This window comes from Hipposideros armiger, unplaced genomic scaffold (assembly GCF_001890085.2).
Source record: "Hipposideros armiger isolate ML-2016 unplaced genomic scaffold, ASM189008v1 scaffold_663, whole genome shotgun sequence".
In the NCBI taxonomy this organism is placed as follows: Eukaryota; Metazoa; Chordata; class Mammalia; order Chiroptera; family Hipposideridae; genus Hipposideros; species Hipposideros armiger.
The window spans coordinates 812696-823317 of record NW_017732013.1 but is presented as its reverse complement, the minus strand read 5'-3'; the positions used below and the strand labels follow the sequence as shown (position 1 = coordinate 823317).

General features: G+C 42.7%; 1 protein-coding gene across 1 annotated transcript; it reads right to left on the bottom strand.

Moving 5' to 3' along the window:
- Positions 1-525: 525 nt before the first annotated feature.
- Positions 526-10170, bottom strand: BANF2 (BANF family member 2). Its single transcript, XM_019626197.1, has 2 exons — positions 10045-10170; positions 526-672 (listed from the first exon to the last, which is right to left on the bottom strand). The coding sequence occupies exons 1-2, from the start codon at positions 10168-10170 to the stop codon at positions 526-528; spliced, it is 273 nt and encodes a 90-aa protein (XP_019481742.1).
- Positions 10171-10622: the final 452 nt, after the last annotated feature.

Sequence of the window (10622 nt, the reverse complement as noted above, 5' to 3'; positions counted from 1 at the left end):
TGGTTCCTTCTTACTATGTGGTACTCATGGAATAGCATATTAAGAGGGAATTTCCATCAACTTAAGTCTCAGAGTGACTACAATGGACAGTACTCACCTGATAACATATACTGTACATGTAGGCATGAGAGAGAAATCAACTTTGTCAGCTAATTCTTGACCCTCAGAAACTATGTGAGATAAAATTATTGTTTAAGCTGCTATATTGGGATTCCTTTGTTATGCAGCAATAGATAAATAATACAATGACTTAAAATTTAATTCCCATTTCTAAATAGAATTGTCCATTCTTTTATCAAATTTATGCTGAGATATTTGGCATGATATTCGTGTAAGGGGAATGATAAATGTCTGAGTGGTGGACTTTGGGATGATTTTTTCTTGTGTTTATCCTTTTTTATATTTTTGAATCACTTTTTGTAATAAGCATGTGTCATTAAGGTTAAAATAAAAAATAACGACTTTGAGCCTGGGTCTTGATACAGAATGTGTCATTTACCCAGGAGGCAAAGCAAGGAGATGTATTTATAGGAAGCAGGAGCACCACTCCTTCAGGCAGTTAGAACTTTTCCGGGCCTCACACTCCATGGCGCCACAACAACAAATGAGCCACTTCTGAAACTCAGCTTCATTCTTGTGCATCAGAAGGAATTGTCCCAACAGGATGTAGGCCTATGGGGAGGGGATGAGGCAGAGAGGAAAATGGGAAAGGTTGTAATAAATGGACTCAGATATGCTCTTCCTTCCCCACCATGCGGACTCATGTGAAAATGAAAGGAGGGGGCACAGGTCAGATTCAAGGCAGACTGGCAATTCCAGAAACCATGAATGGGCGATGGGGGTTTGGGGAAGGCCTCTTGGTGAGACAGATGTAAAGCCAAGTTAAATGCCCATCCCTCAGGGTGGGATTGGGGTCTGTCCAGTTTGGGCTGAACCAGAGCTTTTCCTTCTCAACTTTAATGAGCATATGAATCACTTGGCAGCTTGTTAAAAGGCAGGCTCTGACTCAGTAAGTCTGGGGTGGGGCCAGAGAGCCTGCATTTCTAACACACTCCTGGCTGATTCTTGTCCAGGGACAACATTTTGAATAGTGTGAGCCTAGCATGACTCTGACGCTCCCTTCAGGCATCTTATCTAGTATTTCTCTTTTTAACTCACGCACGCGCGCGCGCGCGCGCACACACACACACACACACACACACACACACACACACACACAGATGCTCCCCACCCTACCAATTTCTCAATTGTTCTAGCAAATATTTTTTAGCCCCTGGCACTGTTGACGTTTTGGATAATTGTGTGTTGGGGGAGTGGTCATCCTGTGCATTGTAGGAAGTTTAGCAGCATCCTTGGCTTCTACCCACTAGATGCCCGTAGCATACTCTTCTGCCCCCAAATTGTGATCCTCATGACCATCTCCAGACATTGCCATATGTCCCCTCGGGAACAAAATCTTCCTTGATTTAGATCCACTACATGTGTAACTGTCAGATGAAGGGCATTTTAGCATTCATTGATTTGTTTTTGCAAACCAACTATGTGGTCTCAGGCAACCCACTTAACCTGAACTGAGAACCCATGGGACCTAGGCCTCAGTTTCTGCATCTTCCGAAGGCACATAGTATGCCTTGCCCCATCCTGCAAATTGAATTAAGTGAGTTCAATGTGAGAACATTAGAATAGTGCAAACTCTTTTTTTGTTCTCGAATACATAGCCTTGTGGGAAGAGCAGATGTTATAAAATGCTAAAACTTGCCCATCTTTACTTTCTGAAGAGTCCCTGTGAATGAAAAACTCAGGTAAAATAAAGATTCCATGATTCCTAGTCTATGGCATTTTTAGTTCTCTAACTACTCATCCTCACAATGTTTCATTTCTTTTTTTTTTACCATTTTAATCACAGCCTTACTGACAAGGAGCAATGACAATGTAGAGAGAGGGACATCCAAGATCATGTGGCTACAGATTGGCCAAGCCACCAAACAGTGAAGCCAAGAGATTTAAGGTCACATCAAATGCCCATCTCTTGGGGCAGTTTGGGTGCTCTCCAGCCTGGAATAAATGACAACCTGTGTCCACACCTTGAGTTCTGGGCCACCACCAGGAAAACCCACAGGTGTCTGTTTACTTTTAGTTCCATAAAACAAAGCAAACTTTATCTTGACCAAAGGGAACATATTTTTGAAAAGAGAAATTAAATAAAAGCTGAATCTTAGTAGTAAAATGTTCCCAAGCATTGGAGTTTTTTTTTTTAAATTTTGAATCATTATCCAGTTGTTGGAAAGAGAAAAGGCCAGGATTTCATGGTCATTTTAAACAGCTACTTTAATCATCTTTAAAAAGCAGTATAGTTACTTAGAATGAGTAAGTACTCATTTTACTTTATAAGTTTTCTCAAATTTTCAGTGATAGATTTTACTGAGATGTTTTTTAATTGAATATTTAAAAAATTAACATTTATTTCCAGTCTAGGTGGGGGACTAGGCAAACACTGTGCTTGCATTCTCTCACGACCACATCAAAATTACAACTAAACTACAGCACAATCATCACTGAGAATCTCCTAGCTGAACAGAAGTTCTATAATTAAAGATATACAGAAGAAGCCATGTGGAGATGGGTGGGAGGGGTAGAGACATTAAACAGGCTGGTTTCACACCCACATGAGCAGTTAAAAATCAGAAGGTGTATCTTGGTTGCAGAGGTCCCCCTGAGAAGTGAGGGATCCCAGCAGCACACCAAGCTCCTCAGCTCAAGGTTCCAGTGTCGGGAAGAGAAGTCCCCATAACTTCTGGCTGTGAAAACTAGGGGAGATTGTAGGTGAGATGGAGGGCAGCTGCACTTCTAGGCGCTCGTCTTAAAGGGTCCACACATAAACTTACTCGCTGATGAACTCACTTACTCTGAGCTACAGTGCTAGGGCAGCAGCTTGAAAGGCACCAGGACATATGGGGAAGTACTGAATTGTCTAGCTTCAGGGAAAGCCTGAAGGGGAAGCTTCCTCCCAGAGAGAAGTGCTGACAGAGGCCATTGTTTCTTTGTTGAGCCCTCCCCTCTCCTAGCATGCAGATGCAGGCAGCTGCCATTTCTGAGTCTCCATCAACCTGGCTAACACCATTCACCCTGCCCTGGTGATTCCCTAAGACTCTGCCCCACCCAACTTGTGGGCCCACTCAAGCCACTTCCAGTGGCTTTTCCATATGAATGCCCTGTCTTGGCTCATGCAGTGGACTTTCCAAAAAACTCTCAAAATTTCACAAACCCCAAACAAGTAGCATCTGGCCATGGTGTGTTGCATACCACTTGCTAAGCAGCCCCAAGCCTGGTACTAGCAGCAACTGCCCTCAGTTCACAGCTTAGCCTCTACCAGGCACTTCCAAGGCCAGCATGGGTGGTGGACATCTGTGGATTGCTTTGTGGTTCATTCCAGGTGGCCCCAGGAAGGGCACAGGCTGCAGCTGAACTTGGCCTGTAGTGGGGCCCCTCCCAGGAGGCCCTAGTGTGAGCATACCCAGTGGCCAACTTTGGACCCTGCTGGAGCACCACCTGGATGCCTCCATGGATTATATGCCCAAAGAACACACTAGGCAGGTACCAGAGACCTGCTAAAGTGAATCCTTCTTTGTAGGATCAGCCTCTGCACCACAGCTTCTCCACTGTAGTCATGGACAGTCCTCACAACCAATCAGCCCAAAGGTCAATCCTTCCCATTAATGTGCAAACAGCAACCAAGGCTCAACTACAATAGGAGGAACACACAACCCACATAAGGGACACCCTGCAGCACCCAGCTCAGGTGACCAGGGAGACTATGCCACGGGGTCCCACAGGACATCTACTACATAAAGCCACTCTACTAAGACTGGGAGACATAGCAGCTCTACCTAATACATACAAACAAACACAGGGAAGTAGCCAAAATGGGGAGACAAAGAAACATGTCCTAAATAAAAGAACAGAACAAAGCTCCAGAAAAAGAATGAAACAAAATGGAGACAAGCAATCTACTAAATACAAAGTTCAAAACATTGGTTATAAGAGTGCTCAATGATCTCAGTGAGAACTTCAACAGAGATAGAAAACATCAAAATGGAGATAGAACACATAAAAAAGAACCAGTCATAAATGAAGAATACAATAACTGAAGTAAAGAATACATTAGAGGGAATCAACAGTAGATTAGATGAAGCAGATCAAGCTAGCAATTTGGAAAGTAAGGTAGCAGAAAACACCCAATCAGAACAGCAAAAAGAAAAAAATAATCCATAAAAATGAGGATAGTTTAAGGGACCTCTGGGACAACATCAAGCATACCAACATTTGCATCATAGGGGTACCAGGAGGAGAAGAGAGAGAGCAAGGAATTGAAAACCTATTTGAAATAATAGTGACGGAAAACTTTCCTAACCTGGTGAAGGAAATATACATACAAGTCCAAGCAGTGCAGAGAGTCCCAAACAAGATGAAATCAAAGAGGCTCACACCAAGATACATCGTAATTAAAATGTCAAAGGTGAAAGACAGAGAGAATCTTAAAAGCAGCAAGAGAAAAGCAGTTAGTTACCTACAAGGGAGCTCCCATAAGACTGTTAGCTGATTTCTCAACAGAAACTTTGCAAGCCAGGATGATTGGCAGGAAATATTCAAAGTGATGAAAAGCAGGACCTACATACAACTCAGATTACTCTACCCAGAAAAGCTACCATTTAGAACTGAAGGACAGATAAAGATCTTCCCAGACAAGAAAAAGGTAATGGAATTCATCACCATCGAACCAGTATTACAAGGAATCTTAAAGGGACTTCTTTAAGAAGAACAAAAAAATATATATGAATAATAAAATGGCAGTAACTACATATCTATCAACAATCACTTTAAATGTAAATGGATTAAATGCTCCATTCAAAAGATATAGGGTGCACTTCAAGGGGTAAAAAGTATAACTACTGTACTGTGCTGTACTGCTGAAACTAATTCTAAAAAATGTGTATTTCATAATAAAAAATAATTAAAAGTAAAAAAAAAAAGATATAGGGTGGCTGAATGGATAAGAAAACAAGACCCTTACATATGCTGCCTAAGAGAAACTCACTTCAAATCAAAAGACACACAGCTGAAAGCAAAGGGATAGAAAAAAATATTTCCTGAAAATGAAAACAAAAACAAACAAACAAACAAAAACCTGGGGTAGCAATAATTATAACATTCAAAATAGACTTTAAAACAAAGGCTATAATATAACAAGAGACAAACAAGGACCTAGTCGTCCCAATTCTGGGTATTTATCCAAAGAAACCCAAAACACTGCTTCAAGTGGATGTGTGCATCCATATGGTTTTTGCAGCATTATTTACAATAGCCAAAAAATGGAGGCAACTTGGGTGTTCATCAGTGGATAAATGGATAAAGAAGAGGTGGTATATACATACTCATACAACGGAATATTACTCAGCCATAAAAAAAAAAGAAATCTTGCCACCTATGACAACATGGATGGACCTAGAGGGTATTATGCTGAGTGGAGTAAGTCAGACAGAGAAAGACAAATGCCATATGATTTCACTTATATGTGGAACTTAAAGAACAAAATAAGCAAACAATCAAAACAGAAACAAAATTATAGATATAGAGAACATTCTGGTTGCCAGATGGGAGGAAGTTTGGGGTTATGGTGAAAAAGAAGAAGGGATTAAGAAGTACAAATTGGGGAGCTGGCCAAGGGGCTCAGTTGGTTAAGAGCAGGAGCTCTGAGCAACAGTGTTGCCAGTTTGATTCCCACATGGGCCAGTGAGCTGCACCTGAGCTGAGCTGCCACTGAGCTGCTAACAGGTGGCAGGATGGCTCAGCTGGTGAGAGCACATGCTCCTAACAACAAGGTTGCCGGTTCAACTCCCTCATGGAATGGTGGGCTACGCCCACCCATAACTAAGATTGAACAAGGCACCTTGAGCTGAGTGGCTGTGAGCTGCCGACAGGCGGCCGGATGGCGACTGGACTTGGAGCTGAGCTAGCTGCGCCTCCACATCTAAGACTGAAGGACAACAACTTGGCTGTTCCCCTTCCCCAATTCCCCAATTAAAAAAAAATAAGTAGTACAAATTGGTAGTTACAAAATATTCATGGGGATGTAAAGTATAATGAGGAATATAGTCAATAATATGGTAATAACTATGTATGATGTCAAATGGGTACTAGATTTATCAGGATGATCACCTCTCATAAGTTATATAAATGTCTAATCACTAAGTTGTACACCTGAAACTAATATAATATTGTATGTCAACTGTAATTGAAAAGTAAAAATATTGTTTAAAAAAATAAAGTAGCAAAAAAATATCTTAAAAATACAACAACAAACAATTAACATTTATTGAATGTTAATTGAGCCAATTGCTGTAGTAGGTGTTGAATGTGCAGAGAAAACAGAATTTTGTCCAAGGAGAGAGAACATTGATGATGGTGATGATGATGATGATGATGATAATGATGATGATAATAATAATACTAATAAGTGGTACTTTTGAGTACCTTTGATGGTATCCAGGCCCCTGGAACATTTTGATCAATCTGATCTTCACATGTATCCTGTCCCATTCTCCAGATACTCACTAAGAATTGGAAGGTTAAGACTCCTGTTTTCCTTAGCCCCATTTTTGCACATCTCAACGATCCACAGTCTGGCCTGGCATCTATGGAGTCCTCTGCCATATTGCAAGCCTTGCTGCTGGTGTTCAATGGTCTGGTGATTAGAGCCTTCATGTCACCACCAGCTAGGAAGCCAGGGAATGCATGGCACTCAGGGCTAGAGGCAGATTTTCTTCCAGGAATGATGCAGGAAGAAGGGCCTCATCTTGCAGCCTCCAGAGCCAAGTTGCAACCTGACGCTCCTTTCTCCGCTTTCTCCCTGGTCTCACTCTGCTACTTTCCAGCGGCAGGGAGAGAAAATTACCCTGCTTCACCCTGCTCCTATCATGGCCATGCTGGAAGCCTGCTGTTTCTTCCTTGGCTCTAGAGAGCCAGCCCCTACCCCTGAAGAAGAGAAGCTGCTCTCTCACTCCTTGGTCCAAGGCTCAGAAAAATCAGATTCTCTAGGATATAAAACTTACTTCCACCTGTTGAAATAATTCCAGGATTATCCCCAGAATAATGCATCTTCCCCACCGGGCACTGCTTGATAACTCTGAATTACCAAGTGCCTGAAAACTCACTTACCCCTGGGCAGGGTTTTCATAGGGAGAGGAGGAGTACAAAGAATATAGAACCATCCTCTGCCTCAGAGGGGGTGTGGAATTACACCAAAGGCAAACTGTGCCTCTAACATAATGAGTGTGGTTCTCAGGCCATGTGTGGCAAAAATAGCCAACGGTATGGCTGTCACGGCAAGGGGTCTCATTGAATACTCCAAGTCTTCAGAAACAGGAGCTTGTTAAGCTGGGATGGGTGGGCAGAAGGAAGGCTTACTTCCCAGAGGAGGTGGGCTGTGAGGGGGACCTTGAAGGGAAGGAGAGTCCATTTCAAGAGGGGCCTCAGTTCTGCAGGAGGGCGGTCTCATATGTGTTTGTGGCTTATGGACAATCTGGCTTGAGTATGGGTATCAGTGTGGTGGAAGAGGACAGAAGAATATAAGGCGGAGCTAGAACTAGGCTGTAGAAAGCCTTGAGCATGTTGTGAATGATGTATTTTCTCTTCTTGGTAATTCCTTTCTCCATTGCAGCCCCTCCACTGTTAAATCTAGACCAACACAGTCTAGTAGAAATCTAATGTGAGCCAGACATGTATGTAAGTTTTATTTATTTATTTTTTTGGTAGCCACAGCAAAAGGGAGAAACAGGTGAAATTAGTTCTGATAGTTTTATATTCTTCCATATTTCTAAAATATTATCATTTTAACATGTAATCAAATAATTATTGGTGAGATACTTTGAATTTTTTGTATTAAGTCTTTTAAATTGCAGTGTGTATCTTATAATTTTAGCACACCTCAATTCAGACAGATGCTCACCGGTATAAGTAGCCAGTGGCCACCACATTGGACAGTAAAGAGCTAGATCCTCAGGCCAAACCTGACTGCCCCAGGGAAGGGTAGGCATGAAATCACCGAGAGAGAATGCAGCCCAGTGTTGACTATTGGGCTCCTGAAGAGATTTGGGTGAATCCATCGCAGGGGGTCTGGGGCTTCAGTGTCCTGGTGTTTTGGGAGACTGCTGGTGGCCAAGTGAAGAGCCCAGGCAAGTAGGGCGGAAGGCAACCTCATGGTCTGTGTCCCAGTGGGTCCTCAGAAAGGGTGAGGAAAGAGCCGGCACCCACGAGACAAGGCCAAAGGAGCTGTCATGACTACAGCCCCAATTCTGTGTAGCAAGTTCTCAAATGCCTAAAAATTTCTCAGTCATTCATTCCTTTGTCTTAAACATGCCTATCACCCCACCTGCAATCCTCAATAAAAACACAGTTAAGCTGGCAAAAGCAAAACTATAGAGACAGAAAACAAATCAGTGGTTGCCAGGGACTGAGAGTGGAGAATAAGAAGGTCATCGGAAGATATAATGGGGTGACAGAACTGTTTTATGTCTTGATTGTGGTAATGGCTACATAGTGCATGCATCTGTCAAAACTTGCAGAACTGTGTACTAAAAAAAGGTGAAATTTACTGTATGTAAATAAAATATTTTAAAAATAAGTATGGCTAAATAATAACAAAACCTCAGAATTATGGAAACACTGAATCAGTGGTGGTAGAAGCCAGAATACTGGGTGTCTCTGGGAGTGAAGGATGGCATTGATCTGGAAGAGAAACAAGAGAACCATCTGGAACTCTGGAGGTGTCCGATCACTGGATCCAGGTAGTGGGTCCATGGGTGTACAAATATCTGTCAAAATTCATTGAACTGTATCTTTCATATCAATGTAAGTATGCTACACCACAATAGAAAAGCAAAAGGGATAATCGTTTCTTTTTAAAAAGGATTTTTAATTTAAAATATTTCCCCTAGTCAGAGTTGTGTACTATGCATTCAGGAGTGGTCCAATCTCCTTCATCTGAGAGGAAAGAATCAAATGTACTTATTGTGGAGCTCCAACTTCCTGACAATACCACCTATTGGATATTAAATTGGCTGGTAGATCGGGGCGTTATTCAGAATATTTAACATCTGGTGCAATGCAGTGTGTCAATCAGAAAACCACAGGCCCAGCAGTTTAGATGCCCCCTGGAAATAGCCATGCACTCTGCTGGTGCAAACCAAACTGATTATCAGCCATGCACGCTCCAGTTCCCAGCCTCTTTGGGTGTTTCTGCAACATCTTCCTGCCTGGTGGTGTAGACTGATGTTGAAAACTGAAGGGAGTGAGCAGCAAGAATTCTGTTGCTGGTGCCTCTCTAGGCGGAGTGTGCAAGTCTCTGTGTAAATTCCCACCCACCTCTTTATTTGCTCACTTTCTTTGGGTGCTCTTTGGGACCATCTCCCATTCTCTCCTAAAGTTCTAAGCAGCCTTATAATAGCACCATAAAAACAATTACATAGAAAAAAAATGTTTAGATTCTACTAGATATCTTTGAGGCCGTTCTTGGGCTGCCAGTGACATCTTAGAACAACTCACACCCTCTTACTCTAGTTTAGACCCCAGGCTGCTGTTATTCCACTTGCCATCTCCAGGCTCATGCTCTGATGAGGCAAGTGAGACACTGCAGGTCTCTTCATGGGTGTGGGGAATGCACTCAGATCATCAATCCTGACAGCACAGCCCCAAACTTGGGCAGCTGGCTCACTTCTGTTGACCCTTGGATGTTTGAACTCCAAGTGACTCATGCCTGGCCCAGCTGTGCTGAGCTGAAGTGATTCAACTTGCCCATTATCACCAGCCCTTGAGGCTGCCCAAGCATGTGGAGTCAGTAGCACAGAAGCTTGTGGCTCCCTGCCAAGCATGGCAGCTTTGCTCTCTGATGGCCACTTGCAGGGACACGTGGCAGTAGCTTCCATCTGGCAGGACTAGGGAAAGAGAGGTTGAGAAGAGAAGTTGGAGAAATAAAAACAAAGGAATTACCTTGTTGAAACCTTTGGTGACCAAATTGATTGCAAGCTCATCGCTGATCCCATCTACCCAGACAACATCCTTTTCTCCGATGGGTTCAGAGAGGAAGGCTCTTAGCCTGGGCGACATGTGATCCATCTTCTGCAACAGCAGTGGGGAGGAAAACGGTTAGGAGACAGCTGGCTTCTCACAGTGTGAGTGGACACTGGGGAACTCTCTTGGCCTACTAAGGGACTGCGAGCGACAGATGTCAGGTTTCCTTTCACCTTCCAACATTTATTGGGAACTTTTAGATGTCAGGTGTAAGGCCCAGCACTGAAGGCCTTTACACATGCATTCCTACCTGGATGCACTAAGAGGCATGTAATCATGGCTGCAGATGAGTTCAATAAAACCACACGAAAAAGGTGTGCTTAATGCTAAGAAATGCAATCGTTCTTTCTAGCTCTTCCCACCCTAAATGCTTAAAGAAGTATTACTCCTCTTAGATAATTACCCCAGCTTCTTTATTAAACACCCAACACTTTTTTCATAATTTTATTTTAGCACTTATTATACTCTATAATAGTTGGCTGGTTGCAAGTAACAGA

What these genes read in the sequence shown, in the direction of transcription:
- BANF2 (XM_019626197.1), bottom strand. Translation starts at nt 10,170, where the DNA reads ATGGATCACATGTCGCCCAGGCTAAGAGCCTTCCTCTCTGAACCCATC. An exon ending in TCACCAAAGGTTTCAACAAG is followed by an intron (nt 673 to 10,044) that starts GTAATTCCTTTG and finishes CCCTCCCCATAG; the next exon opens with GCCTACATCCTGTTGGGACA.